Below are 15,418 nucleotides of genomic sequence, written 5' to 3'. Positions count from 1 at the left end.
GTTCTCATCAACACATCATTTTACTTTAAGTTCTAAGCAAAACAGCTGCCTTAGTTTTACGTTTGTTCTCACCCGACAAAGGCTCTTCTGAATTAAGTGCATCTCCATTCCCCAAGGTTACTGCTGGAGGAGACAAGGTCGGTGGCGTAGGTGTTCTAACAATATTGACACAATCAGACTCTTCAGGCATCTCTTCTTCACATACATTCTCCACTTGGTAAATCTACATTCAAACAAACTATCGCTTTAGAGATATTTCCAGCCTACCTTAATACTTAGAGTCATAAAAATAGTTGTTTTGTTTTTTAATTACTAGTTGAAGTATTAAAATATGCTCATTTAATAAATACTAGTTTTCAATTGCCTATGAGACAAGAAACTCTGTGGGCATCATGATGACAATGGAAAGAAAAATTATTTTGTTAAAAAGAACAGAATTTTAAGAGAGGCATAGGTTCTCCTATCAAATAGATCAGAGAATTTGACTTTTTCCAACAGCAGAAATTTATAGTTCCCTGTACTTTAATTTGCACACACCCTTGTAGCTACTTAAAGATTTCTGCAAAATGCAAGCTTTGTAATTTAATGGTAAGCCTGCAAATTGTTCTCCATCTTACACAGAAGTATAATTAAACAGAAGATGGTTTCTGAGCACTTACCACTGGAGTTTCAATTGGTACTGATGGCTGAACTTGAAGATTTACTGCAACAGTCTGTGGTGGTGGAAGAGTTTGAAATGGCAGCTGGACCAAAGCTTCTGCAGCAGGAAGTTCTTCCTCAGAAACCAAAGTGTTTTGAACCAAAACTTGGCCCTGAGATAGAATTTCAGGCTGCACTTGTAAAGACTGTACAGATTGCAACGGCAGTTGTTGTATCTGGGTTGAAGATGTTGACAGCTGTGGAGGAGCTGCAAGAGGGATAGGTGTGGACTGCAAGGCTGAATACTGCTGGTGCGGTGTGGAGGACACTATCTGCTGGCCTGGGGAAACCAAGCTGGGCTGATCCACTGATCCTATGTGTACAGCAGGGGAAGGTGGAAGTGGGAGGTGCGACGGAAGATTAAGTGGCTGTGCAACTGGTCGCACTGGACTGGTAGTAGTTTGCTGAGGGGCAGACTGCTCTGCCTGAAGAGCTGCTGGCACAAGGGAGTTTGCCTGTGACTGGATAAGTGCTTGAGGATGAATAATTATTGTGGGTGACTGACTAGGGGAGTGAGAAGGTGGAGGAGATACCACTACTGACTGCTGAGCTGACTGGGATGGAGTGGGAGATAGTGTTAGAGGTGGAGGATGGATGTGAATAGGTGAGCAGTGAGGCTGCACACTGACAGGAGCTGGAGGAAGACTATGGTTTGGGAGTGGTAGACAGTGCTGTGATGGAGGGGGCTCCTGGCCAGAAGGAGCCTGAAGTGCGATCGGCTGGACTTGCTGCTGCTGCTGCAGTATCAGCTGATGATGGGAAATTTTGGAAGGTGGTGAGTGAAGTGGGATCTGCTGATGTTTTACTAGAGAATGGGGTTGTAATGGAGAATATGAAGCTGTGAGGGGGAAAAAAAAAAGTGACAATTAGCATTCACATCCTTGGCTGCAGAGACCATTATTAAAAAAATGAAAGAAAGGAAGCTTTTACTTTCAACTTTCATGCCCAGCACAACTTTTTCAGACCTTCGGATCCATGTTTAGAGATATCTTATTTGGCAGCAATTACAGCCACATTTTTTACATATATATGTATACATACAACATACTTTCATATAAAGTATCTATACTTTTTTGGCGCTAGTTCTAAGATTATTGCTGATCCAGTCTTTTACATAAGAATTTCATGCAATTTTAAATGGATTTAACCTTTGTTTTGGAAGAGACTGAAATGGAAGAGATACAATCAAAAGGATTTGTTCATAACTGCCAACTTAAATTTTAGGTAATGATACTAAGGCACTCTATACAAAATGGTGAGAGCTCAGCATCAGTCAAAACCAAAATACTTCCCTGAACTTGAAATCACAAACTGAAACCAAGTCTAAAACCAGGGCAACTTCCAGAGATATGACATCACATTTAAGTGAACCACTGACTCACTAGTAATTCCTAAGTGCCTGAGTGCATCCAGACACACACATTTTCTCCACGTGCCTCTTCTTACTTTCCCTTTTCCATTTGAGAAATAATTTGTGTCTTTCATTATTTATTCTGCTACTACAAATGGATTTCATTCCATCCAGAAACAAGTTCTATAAGTATTAGGGCTCAGTAACTGAACATGTCTTATTTCTCTAAAAGCTGCTGCTACGACAAGCTAAATCACCAGAAATAAAACCAATTCTCTAGGCAACCCTTATTCTTTCAAAATAAGAATGCTAAAAAGCAAGCATATGGCCTGCACTGCAAATGCACAACTGACCAACTGCATGCTTTTCTCAATTTATTGCATAATTACGTTTCTGGGGAACTATTACCTATGGATTTTTAAAATTATCTGAAATCTAAAAACAACAACAAAATAAAAACACTGATGACACAAAAGATGACCAACAAAATGCACTTTGGGGAAAACAATCCACATATGCTTTCACTGCTTCATCTTAAGTGTGCATACACAGAGACCAGTAACGAGAACTATGTTTGTACTGAGATTCAGCTGTATATTGCAATTGCTGTGTTGCACTTGTACTGTGATTGCAGAACACTGCAGTAACTCCTCTATATCAAAGTCCCATGAAACGTCAGATACCCACAAATAAGCCAATTTAGTATTAAACATTAAAATCTCTTTGCAAAAAACTAAAATACAGAAGGCATTAGACTCCAACCTAACTATAACATACAAACTACTTCAGTTCTACAGCTTCGTTCTCATCCTACCTGGTGCTATTAACTGATGTATGCTCGATGTCCGTGTGACTGGTGTACTCCGACACTCCGGCGCTGGGCTATCACCTTTTCTACTGCTGTCTGAGGATTCTGGTTGGATGCCCTTGGTGCTGGTTACAGGTTTGTTAGCACACAAAGACAACGACTGAGTTTGACTGCTGCTTTTTGGTGGACCGTTCTGTGAACTTGACAATACACCCAACTTCTGACTGCGCAACGTCAAGTTCTGAACCTGAGAAATTAATAAATCATGGAGACAAGCACAGGTAAACATCTGTGATTAAATAGCAAACAAGAGAACATTCAAACTGGTGTAATTTACTTGGGTTTCCAAAAGGATTCTAAACAAAATCCATTGCTAATAAATTTCAAAGAAACTACTAAGAAAGAAGAGAAGATCTTTAATGAAAACAAAAATTGGACAAGTGTTTGCTTTTCACAGCAGGAGACAGTGAGTAACATTCTGTAAGGAGCTGTGCTGTACCATATGTTTTTCCAGATCATGTATAATTTGAGTAGTGAAATGACAATACTAGTTTAGCTGAAAGCATGAAGTTATTCATCATAATTATCTCTCATCCTTATTACCTCGAGCTGAAATTTTACACCCAGAATCCCAATCTTACATATAATGCAAACACCTCTGAATGCACGGTGACAGTATAGAGAACACAATGTAAATGTACAGAAACAGAATAATTACTAATTTTTGTAGTTCAGTAAAACTTAAGCATAAAGTTTCTTTACTTCCCAGTTTTGGCACACTCAGTTTGGACACACCCTTAAGAAATTTACACAAGCTCACCTGAGCAGCTGCAGACTGACAGGAAGATGAGGAAGATGATGAGACAACAGGAATGTCAGACTGAACAGCAGCCACAGTGGTAGCAGGGGTAAAAATTAGCTGTTAAGCAAGAAAAAATACCAGGTAACAGAATAAAACTTCGAAGATACCTTAAGGAAAAGCAGTGCTGTACTTTTGAAGAGAAATACATCTGTTACACATCACGATGTACAGCTTCTAAGAGTTACTTACTTTTTTTCCTTTAGATGAACCTTATTTACTGCACTATGTTAAGTAAATATAACTTAAAATGAATAATGTAAAATATTTGTTCTACAGATTCAGAAAAGTATCACATAAATTCACGTTTTCAGCTTTTACATAAGAATTTTAAAAAAAGACTTTCCTTCCAATTCTACAAGTGAGTGAAAAAAGGAAAAAAAAAGTCAACAGTCACTCAATTCCTACAATATTAAAAAAAGAAAACTTTGAATATCTTTCAATCTCTCGAAATGTGATTTAACAGAGTTATCAACTTTAACTACGCTAGTTAAGTTACACTGCAAGAATCAACCAACCTCAAGTTACTGATTTCAGTATATTAATATGACTAATTGTCATTGATTTCTTTAGCCACAGTATAACAAAGACAAGACTTCGGAAGGCCTCGTGTAGAACTTTGGTAATTCCTATCAAATTTCACACACCGCAGGTAGGGATCAGTTGGTACAAGACTACCTGCAGGTAATATTCAATAAAAAAATAAATAGAATCACTACACAGATTTCTGATGTTGCCCTTTAAGAAACAGAAATGCTACACTGATAGGAAATGAGAAGAATCTCATGATTTTCATAAGAATCTAAGGAGAATCAAAGCTATGCATTCAACTCAAATTCTAGAGAGCATCTTAGTGAAATGCAAGAAAACAAACTCTCGATGTTACCGGCGTGTTGGAAAAAGCCCTGTCCTGAAAACGGATGGACTCCAGCACGTCCCTCTTACACAGGCAGAAAAGAGGCATGTTCTGTTGCTACTTTTCCTACGCTTGATCCATTTAACAATCGTAGTAAGACCAGGCCACATGAGCAGACTTCAAATGGAGAACTAAGTTATAGCAACCTTTCGTTTCTCTGACTTCAGAAGTGTTCCAGAGTTTGATATTCATACATTAGTAACTAAACTCTTAATGCTACCTGAAACTAAAGAAAAATACCAAAGCAATTCCTAGAAACAAAGTAAGAACAGAAACAGTATCGTTTTGGGAGAAAAAACAACCCAAGCCATCCATCAAGCCTAAGGACTGAAACCAAAACCTACCATTTGTGCTCGGAGATACATCTGAGCCTGGCTTGCACTCAGGGTAGGAGAGGTACTCCCTAGCAACATAGTCTGCTGGGTAATACTGCTGCTGGTGGTGTTGGAGGTCTGTGAACGGCTTATTATCTGTGCAGGTGTAGGAGAGGTGGAGAGGTTAATCTAAGGAAACAAAAATATTGCTTCTGTCATGGAAATTCAATCATCCTAGGATTTAAAGCCAGAAAGCCTTTGACAAAAATAGCAGGGTCAGTTGAAAGCTCTGAACTGTAAAGATACCAAGAACATATTGAGCCAAACATCAAAAAAACGTTTCTGGCAAGACTGCACATTTTCATTCTCAAACTAAAAGGAACATTTAGCAGTATATGATAACAAGCATTAATAAATATAAATGGTGATGTTACAAAATGAAAAAATACACCTCACAGAAATACATATTCATACAACACACAGCATAAGCTTGTCATTTTTTTTTTTTTTTTTAAGAAAAACATTTGAATTTTATTATTTAAATATTTTGTGTTATCTGAGTGGACTGACAGCTTCTGAGATGCTTGTTATTAAACTTGACCAGGATGCCTACTTGTGCTGACAAACACAGACTGATTTCTCATATGCACATTTAAAAATGACTGGAAACTACAGCTCTTCATAATCTCATATTAAAAGCTCATTGAAAATTTCTTTTTGGCATCAAGCAAAAGCTGGTTTGTTTGTTTTTCTAACACATCTAACAGAGTTAAGTGCCCAGCTCTTTTAGATCATTTTAAGATTTCCTTGAAAATCCAAGCCCAATTATTCTGTTAGCTTAACATCAGACATCTTTTAAAACTTTCTCTCAAATTTAATGAATGAATAATTTTACTTCTAACAATTGTAAGCCAAAGCAATGCTATGAGAGCTTAAAAAAGCCGTACAGTTACATCGCTGAAGCTATGCACTGAAGCCATGAACAGCTTGAGGGCATGATTAATAAGCAGGATGTCTGTAGGACTAACAAAGTCCTACTCAAGACAGTTGTAAAACTGCACATGGAGACTGTGCAAATTACATCTGAAGATGTTATTTAAAGAAATGCAGCGTGAACTGAACACAGGGCTGCTAACAACAAATCTGAGCACATGATTAGAATATGGACAAAGTAAGTTAAAGTGCATAACAGATGCATGATAAACAATGATAATAAAAGAATGAAAGCTACAAACACTTTAACCAGTGTCATACAAATAAGTGAGAAATGACTTGGATTCGTTAGATTCAGTGCTCTGTAATCACTGGTATACACAGTTATGATTTCAACCTACAGCTGTGCCCTGACCAAAGAAACTAATGTGAAAAAAATCCAGCCAGAAATGAGAGCTCAGGGAGGGATTCCTGCAGCAGTCTGAAGAATCACTTGTGCCCGCTGAGTGCGCAGCTGCCCCTCGGGGCACCAAGAGTGGGCTGGGACCAGGGAAGCCTCCAACACCAACCAGCAACAACTGCTCACATCGGGCTTAATGGCAGACACTGGAAGTGCAGCCAACATCTTCTGCAGTCATCATTCTGCTATTTAGTGATCCCGTTGTACTGTTTAACCACACAAATTTAAATACTGAAGTATTTTCTGTGCTGCCAAATAGTTACAGAATAACCAACAGGGGTTGAGAATGGATGGAGGGCTTTGTTCAATTACGTACCGAGGTCTGCGACATGCTTGACTGCTGAGTGACACTCCCAGTGGGGGAAGTACATTGCCTCCCACCTGACAGGCTTGCCTAGATAGCAAGAATAGGCGTCAATACTGAAATCAAAAAATGTTTAAGTGATGTTCATAATATTGCATAAACGGTCAGAAAAATTCCTCTCTACCATTAACTTTCTCTGAGCTAGCAGCAGGAATATTGCTCAGAGGAACTAATTTTCAAAGTGAACTCCACACTGTGAGCTTGTATCTGCAAGGTGTCAAATGCCTTGAACTCCTTCCAGCTTTCAGACAGACTCTCACAGATCAAAACCTGAACAAAAACTACCAGAGGTAAAGTTTATCAAACTGCTAACAATGGAGCTAACAGATCAGCTCATCACCTACGGTGTTCAGAACTTACAATACGACATCATTAAAACTGTTGTTATTAAAACTCATGTTGTAGTTTTTATTATGATTAGAAGCCTCTAAAATTAAAATAAGTTTTATAAATGCTGCAAGGAACATCCTCATATCTTCTAGAATTATAATTAATGGACACACAACAAGTATCTATAGCAGTACACTATTCCTGACCTTCAGTTGAATACAGAAGCAATGATTTAGATACAGATATTTTAATAGACTTCTTAGCCTTCCCCAATCTAAATCTCTTCATTGTATCTCCATAACAGCATATGCATAAATCTACCCCCCAAAAATAAATCAATATATTATCTTGACCTACTGGAAAAGGTACGTAAGTAGAAGCCAAGAACACAGAAGAGTCCATCCTACTTCTGACAATGAACAGCTGTATCCCTGAAGTTTTTACCTGCATTAGTGCTTCCTCATACAAAATAATTACCAGCCACCTATCTCTGCAAGACAGTATTGTCAGTCCATGGTCAGCTGAGGTCAAAGGAAGTCTTCCACTGCTTGAGTTTTCAGAACAGGTCTAATCCAATGTTCTGTGGCTATTAAAAGCTTTGCTTCAGAAATGCAATGTACCACTGTCATTTACTACCTATATTTCCACTCTTGGAGTTAAAATTGAATTTTGCCTTTACTTACAACACAGCCAGATGTGTGGCAAGACACACCAGATGTTCACTACTTGAATCTGACTCTACTAAAGCACGTGGCTATTCACTGCTTTCCCCATTAACTTTCAGAAAAAAATAATGGGATGAAGACTGAAGCAGTCTGTTTTTAATATACATATCTTTTCCTGTTTGATGATTTACATGATGCATTATAATGTATGCAGTAAAGCATGGAATGGACGCCTACTGGAGCACCTACAAGGCTGACTAAATCCTCCAAATAGTTTGGAGGAAGATACAATCCAGAAGAACAAAATCATTAAACTATAACACTGAATTATTGTGAGACATTAAAAGCTCAGGCACTTAACCTGTTATTATGTTTGACAATGCTCTAGAATTGCAGTCCTACTCCAGAAAGTAGTAAACCACTATTTTTCAGCAATCTTCACTCTCACCTGTGGTACAGTTGCCAGACTCTGAAATTGGGTACTGCTTAAGTGCTGCTGCTGCAAAGCAGCAGTCTGCAGCATTAGATGCTGCTGCTGGGCTGCATACATCTGCTGGAGGTACTGAGCAGCTGAGCTAGGAGGACGATGCAAGGCCTGCTGAATAACCTGTGATGAATCAGTAGGTAATTATTACAATTATAAAGTACACACTGTGCTAACACGATGCTGAAGTTCACCTAGATGAGGAAATAAAGCCAAATAATGCCTCACCACATCAATTAGACAATACTGAATTTGCTCCATCACCACTTTTCTCAGCAAAGTTACCAAACACAGTCACTATAAATACATCCAGGTTTACAAAAAGCCTGGGCAATCCATCGTTGTAGTGTCACAAATGATACTGTACATGTCTTACACTCTCAGATCACATCCTACACAATGTTCCATCTTCTGGAAGATGAGTATAGTTTGTGAGATTCATTATCAAACCCAGCAGAACAGGCTGTACAAAATTCCTGATGATCTTAATTAAAGAACAATAAAATGGGGGTGGATCCAAGAAGCAGTTACACACACAAGGATACCTCTGGATCCCTGTAGTTAACACAAGTGAAAACCTTTATACTGTACAATTACTTTGTAAAATTTTATGTTAATAATCGGTACCTTTATGGAATACTGATAAAACCAAACTTTCACATAAGATTTTTCTCTCATTATTTGGAAGGCAGGCCTGTACCCTGTCCTATCCTTAAATGATCTGATGTCATTTAGTGAACAGTAATGAAACAGCATGAAAACATTAAGCCAGACACCGAGAAAGAAAATGGCAATTAAGAATGGAAAGTTAATTTTGTGCACTGATTTTGTGTAAAGTATTGTGCAAAATTTTGAGAGCATTGTATAGGACAGGAAACAACATCTGGTGTCCCAGTACCTGGACAGCATGCCTGTCAGAGCCACTGTAGACAGATATCTGTGGAAGCTGTGTCCGAGACGTGGAGGTGGTAGTAATGGTGGTTGTGGATGCAGAACATGATGTTGTGCTTGGCTCATTCTCCATAGCTGAGCAGTGTTCGTCCAGTCTGCCAGAATTGAAATGGAAGCAGTTCACAAACAGAAGCCACTACATACTGATTTTGAAAGAGAAAAATCTAAGCCTTGTTGGGGAAGAACAACAGATAATTTGCAAATGGATGAGCTTAGAGCATCAGCTATTACTTGATGGAATTTATAGACAGATGTGGTCTAGTGGCTGACAACCCTGCACATAGCAGGGGGGCTGAAACTAGATGATCACTGTGGTCCCTTTCAACCCAGGCCATTGTATGATTCTGTGAAGAACTTCTAAGATGCATCACAAGGAGCAATAGGAGACCAACTCAGGAATACACACAGGACTTCCAGCACACTGCACAGGTGTACTGCCATGTCCTTCTTCCCCAGAGCACAGTGCACAAGCCACTGGCTGCCCGTTGTGTGCATTTAGCAAGACAATTCCTTAGCTAAAATCACTGGTGACGTTCTCTATTTGGAAATAGAATGAAACTACCGAAAAGAGGCTTTTATTTCCTACAGCAATGCCTCCCCAAATACAGCAATAGTCACAGAAAAAATTATCTAAAAGCATCTCTGACAACTTTTTCCTAACCTAACACAACTACTTTCTGTTGCAGAATACAATCTCTCTCCAAAAATATTCTCATTAGAACCAAAATGAATCTTACATCTCAATGTATGAGGGTTGTTTACCTTAGCTTTTTTTTCTCCACTTTCAGTATTACGGTTAACAGGAAATAGCTTAGAGTTTATTGCTTTTTAAAGGATGCTTAAAAAGAAGCAGGTGGGGAGAAATATTTCCTTTTCACAACAAAGAAGAGCTCAGATAAATAATCATTTAGAGAGTTGCAATGCACTAGGAAATAAAAAAGCAGCATTGCCAAGTGCTTACTGAAAGGCCCACTGGGTGCTTCATCTACCAGGAGCACACTTGGGAGTTCCACCTCATACTGCTGAAAGCAGAACACAGAGTTGCCCCTCCAAAAATATGACTTACAGACACTTAAGAAAACATATAAAACAATATCTTCCTCCCCAAAAAGTTCTCCATACTGACTTGCACTGCACATATTGCCAGTTACACGAAATGTCCAAACTTCAATAGATGCATGGTCCCCAACAGACCTCATGCCCATCACTGTATGGATATCTGCCATCTTTTGACATCGAAGATTTGTGGCAATGAAGTTTGCTTTCAAAGCACAGATCCTACCACTAGAAGTGAAGAAAAGAATGGCTTCGTTGTAAAATATTCAGACCTGTTGTGTTATTTCAGATATCACTTATCCACCTGCAGGAGAGCACAAGCTAGCAGAGACAAATTAACTGCTTCAATTGTAACAAGAACAACATCACTTCTGAAACTACTTCAAATGAATTTCACACAATGCTAATGAAAAGTGCCTTGAAAAATTCTGTCTCCTCCAGAGGGCATTAAAGGCACATCAAAATATTTACACCTATAACTTGTCTAGCTTGTTTCAGCAGTTACGCAACTGCTTAAACTAGCCTAACAACATTGGATGTTTAATTTCCTTACCTCTTAGCCACATTTAAAACTTATTATTGAGATGAGCAACATATCTCTCTGCAGTAGCTGAATCAGAAGCTCACCCCATACTAGCTGGTAACCTTTTGCCTGAAAGCATCTTATTTTAAAACATGCAGTGGTGTGGCCTGGCACCGAGGTGCATCTGCAGTCCTCCTCAGGCATCAACTGCCACCCCTCGGGTCCCACCTCAGCACGGCAAACAACGAGCTGCAGCTGGCAGCCCTGCCATGGGAACGTCCTGCCCTCTGTAGGCTGAAACAACACCAGCTGCCTCAATGCTGACACCGTTCAAAGCTTCTCCCCACAACAAGTGAAAGGCCGGATGCTTAAGGAAATTGACAAAACACACTTTTTAAAGTAAGAAAACCCAGCATCCATTAACAATTTAACAGACAGATCTTTTATAACAGAAAGCATGAAAACCATTATGAAATTCTCAGACTACCTTTCAAGCATTGAAAAGTACATCAAGACAATGCTGTACTTGTAACCGTAGCCAGTTCTCAGATACAATTAAATATAATCTTCTGAAATTGTTCATTAACTCCTCAAAAACACCAAAAAAGCAAAACTCCCAGCTTACAGAGTCTGATAAACGAGCCAGGACTGTTCATAACACTATCAATGTGCGGCTGTACCTCAAAGGTCCTCGCTGAGGGCTGAGCTTCAGCACAACTCTGGCTTTGAACAATCACTGTGCATATAAAAGCAAGTCCAAGATACAGAGCACAACAGAAAACTGCATTTATAAGTATTTATTCAAATAATAACCATATTAAAGAGCACGTAACTTCAAGTTATACCACACACAATGGAAATATGTGGAAGTTTTTGTTCTCTCCCTGTTCTGAGACTTAAAGACCAAATATCCAAAGAAAGGTCAGAGAGCATCTGCTGTTGCACACCGTGAAGCCACCAGCACAGTGCATGCATATGGCACAGCTCCCACCTGAGAAACTTCAGCTTTCTGTGAGCGACACAGTAAAAGCCAACATTGTTGACGTTCTGCAGTTACTATGGGGAAACCAGTAAGTTTTTTCACATTTAAACTATTTACTCATTTCATTCATTGCCTCTCCCTACAACTCCCACCCACACGGAACACAGAAGAAGAGTGACAATTCCCTATAAACGCAACCTCTAGGAGCAGTTCTACCTGAACCTGAGAGACACTGGAATACAACCTTTTCTGTTCCCCACTCCAGCTACACCACAAAGCACCCTCGGCCAAACATCGGAGTGCCAAGCCTTGGAGTTACAAGGGGATAGTTTTATATTCAACGGAATGAAAATTCAGATTTTTATTTTTCGCTGCGTGGCACCCAGCCCACGCTCCCCGTGGCAGCGTGTCTCTGAAGCACCGGCCCGGCCCCAGAGCACTGACGAAGCCCCGGAGCAGCCCCGCGGGGAGGGCACGGTGCCCCGCACACCTCGGCCTCACCCGGCACAACCGCCCCGCCGCGCCGCAGCCCGGCCCCGCCGCTCCGCTCTCAGCCCCGCGGCGGCGGGCGGAGAGAGGGGCAGGGGGAGGCCCCCATCCCGGGCCTGCCCGCAGCCGAGAGCCGTCAGGGCTCGGGTCCCCGCCTACGCGTCCCGCCCCACCGCAGCCCAGCCCGGGCCTGCCGCTGCCGCTCCCCCTCCTCCGCGCGTCCCGCCGGCACACTCGCCTCGGACGAGCCGCTCACTCCGCTTCCGCCATCTTCTCGCCTCCCTCAGGGGGCGGGGCTGCGCAGGCGCGCTGGGTGCCGCGGAGCACGTGATGGCCTCCGCCGCCATCTTGTCGCCTCGTCAGTCAGAGCGCGCCGTGCCGAGGCGGGGAAGCTGCCGTAGTGGTGAGAGCTGAGCGGCGCGGTCTGGAGCGAGCTTCAGCTGCGGTAGGAAAGCTGAAGGTGATGAGCTATTTTGAGAGAGCTGGTGGGTGATCAAGGTGAGGAAGGTGTCTGCTCACAGTGCTTTTTCACTGCTCTGAGTGTCTCCCTGCCATCGAGAAAGCAGCTTCTTTCTCTGAACTGACCATAAGTGATAGTTATGTCATTAATTCCTATCTGTAGGCGGTAGCAGCTGCTCTGTATTGTCAGCACGGGTGAGCAAAGCCCGGCCTCCATGGGGACAAACATCCACTGTACTGTACCAGGCTAACATAAATCTCATCCTGGCAAATTCAGGACCGTTTTTCTGTGATGAAGGAATGCATTCTGTATTTTAGAGTTTCACAACGTGAATGCAGAGTTTCCGCATACACCAGTATTTTCAAAGTTGCTTATGTTTCCAATCGTACAGAAAAAAAGCTCAGTGCTGTGAGAGCAGGGATGAAATCTGCTGCATTGTGCTGGAGTGCTGGATTGTGACACTCAATATCTAACAATAGCTGTGCATGTGGAAGTCAAACTGTTAAAACGTTGGTTACAGCAGGAACAAGAAGCAAATAGCAGCTCAGCAAGACCTTTAGATGGGATAATTGGATGTGAGGGAATAAAAAAAAAAGGTGTCTAGCAGCTGAGTGGGATAGATGAGTACTATACAAAGAAAAGAATCTCAGTAAGCATCTTATAAATGCAAATACTTTCCAAAGAATTACAGACAAGTTTGAACTGGTGAAGCAGTGACACTGCCCACAGGACCATCCTCCTTTCCTCTACACTCAGAATATGTTTAACAGTCTTGCACATCTCCCCTGTTGGAGTTATGAGTCATCATCATAGTTTCTAACACCTGGTGCATTGCTGTTGGATCATCCTATAGGGTCCGACAGACTGCTTTTAATTTAACAGATCCATAGTGGTGAATGGGAACACAAACAAAACCAGGGTCTCTCTTTGATCCCATTGCCTGCCTTAATGGAGCCTGACTTGCCTTATCTGTCCTAAAGTATGATGAGCTCTCAGATGAAGTTTGAGCCATCTGAAGGGCCGGGGGATGTCCCTTCGGGGGATGCCCCCTTAGAGCAAGACACTTCAGGGCCCTCTGAGCTGTTCCTGAGAGAAGAGGTCAGAGTGCCACCCTGTGGGGAAATCGGGCTTACAGGGGAATTTTTTGGCATGGTTATGCAGCAGTGCTGAAGGCTGCAGCAATTGAACTCGCTCAGATTCCAAGTTTGGATAAATTTTTGGGGTTTACTCCTTTGAGCGTCTAGGGAATTTTGCACCGGCCATTCCCCATATTCCTCACTGCCTGCTTTAACCTTTTAGTCAAGTAAACAGGCTCGAAAGGCTAACGCGTTTTTGTAAACCACAGCATCCAAATGTGAGTCTTACACTCCAGGTGACTGTTAAGGAGGCTGTACTCACCAGTTCAGCAGATCCTCTGCCCCATCCTTGGAGGCTTGGTGGATTCCTGGAAGCCTTGGTCTGATGCATCTTGGAGTGTTGAGGCCAGGCCTCCAGTGAAATCACCAGTGCATGTTTGGTTTCTGTTCTCTCCATTGCCAATGCCAACGAGCTGGACTGGGCAAGGCTAATTTAAGGGCTCATCTGGATCTCTCAAAATAGGGATCTAGCAAGGTGCTTCTCTGATCAGCACACTGTGCCAGAACCCACACAAAGGTCTCCTCTATTTCAACTCTGCAGAGTTGTGCGTTTGGCAATCCACATCCTGAAGCAGAAGTTTCTATACACAGCTATTTACAAAACTCCTTCCATCTGCAGTTTCTGATTGATTACTGTTTTCTCTTTGCTGGGCATAGGTGTTGTGATGCTGAAGATTTTAGACTTTGGAGTGCAGACACTGCTGCCTCACTTCTATACAGGCAGGAGTGAGTTTTGGTATGTCAGTAGCCCTCATTGAGCTCTAGAGGTCACTTTCAGGCCATTTTCCTTCCTTTTGGTTGACACTAGTAGATCAGCACATACTTGGCATACCCACAGTAGGATGTTTACCTTTTCTTCCCCCTCTATCTGCTTTCCACCATGCCACATACATCATTGCAGCCTAATGCTGATACCATCTTCCCTGGTCTCGAGGTGAAGCAGCATGCTGTGGCCTCTTCAAAAAGTTCTATTTGTGCTGCCCCAAAACTGGGTATCAGCACGTTGAGCCATTTGCTTTGAGCTCGTGCCTACACAGGTGGGTGCTGGGTGGTGACCCCACAAGGCCAGCACACCTTTGGGCCAGGCTATCCCTAATTGCTGTTTAACCACCCATCTACTATTAACTCACCCATCAACTATTAACTGCGTAGATTTATAACATCTCTCAGCGACTACACACGCTGAGTTTACTGCTGACCGAGCCAGCCTTCAGAAATGGAAATCTCTACTCGTGTGCGAGAAGCTCCTTTCCCTGAACACTCCTGGCTGTCGCGAGGCAGCTGCCACAGAAGCCGCTCCTCACAGCACCGCTCTGAGCGCGCTCCACCTCCCGTCTTACTGGCGCCAAGGCGGCGTTGCGCAGGCGCGGCGCTGCCCGTGCGCGGCGTGCTGTGCGCTGCGGGCCGTACCACGTGTCGGGGAGGCAGGGTGGCCGGGGGTGTTGTTTCTGCCCCGCCTAACGCGGAGCTCCTCGGCTCCGTCGCGGAGATCCGCGGTGCCCCATTGCTGCTGGTGCTTTCCCCCTTCTTCTCTTTCACGGTGGAGCTTTCCACTCCACAGGTGTGCTCTGAGAGAGCCGCAGGGAGAGCCCACCTAGTGCGGGTTGGGGGTGCGCTGGGCACAACGTCGAGCTGTCC

At 42.4% G+C, this 15,418-nt stretch overlaps 1 protein-coding gene across 13 annotated transcripts in view; it reads right to left on the bottom strand.

Annotated features, from left to right (window-relative positions):
- Positions 1-12,541, bottom strand: part of PHC3 (polyhomeotic homolog 3) — a 32,958-nt gene extending 20,417 nt beyond the window's left edge. For 7 of the 13 annotated variants that reach the window (XR_014885422.1, XR_014885421.1, XR_014885423.1 and 4 more), the window contains exons 1-9: positions 12,423-12,541; positions 9,082-9,229; positions 8,148-8,306; positions 6,657-6,734; positions 4,978-5,136; positions 3,679-3,777; positions 2,865-3,105; positions 660-1,537; positions 73-223 (exon numbers count right to left, since the gene is read on the bottom strand). Coding sequence is in view for 10 of the 13 variants with exons in the window: in XM_085232651.1 (XP_085088777.1) it covers positions 73-223; positions 660-1,537; positions 2,865-3,105; positions 3,679-3,777; positions 4,978-5,136; positions 6,657-6,734; positions 8,148-8,306; positions 9,082-9,207 (1,891 nt within the window). In the remaining 3 variants the exon portion in view is untranslated. Of the gene's footprint in view, positions 1-72; positions 224-659; positions 1,538-2,864; positions 3,106-3,678; positions 3,778-4,977; positions 5,137-6,656; positions 6,761-8,147; positions 8,307-9,081; positions 9,230-10,095; positions 12,129-12,185; positions 12,397-12,422 lie in introns of those variants that run through there. The other 6 variants (XM_085232653.1, XM_085232656.1, XM_085232659.1 and 3 more) reach the window with 6 other exon arrangements.
- Positions 12,542-15,418: the final 2,877 nt, after the last annotated feature.

Source organism: Meleagris gallopavo, chromosome 11, assembly GCF_905368555.1.
Source record: "Meleagris gallopavo chromosome 11, MGAL_WU_HG_1.1, whole genome shotgun sequence".
NCBI classification, from domain to species: domain Eukaryota; kingdom Metazoa; phylum Chordata; class Aves; order Galliformes; family Phasianidae; genus Meleagris; species Meleagris gallopavo.
Note: the sequence above shows the minus strand (reverse complement) of the source record. Positions and strands in the feature narration are given on the sequence as shown.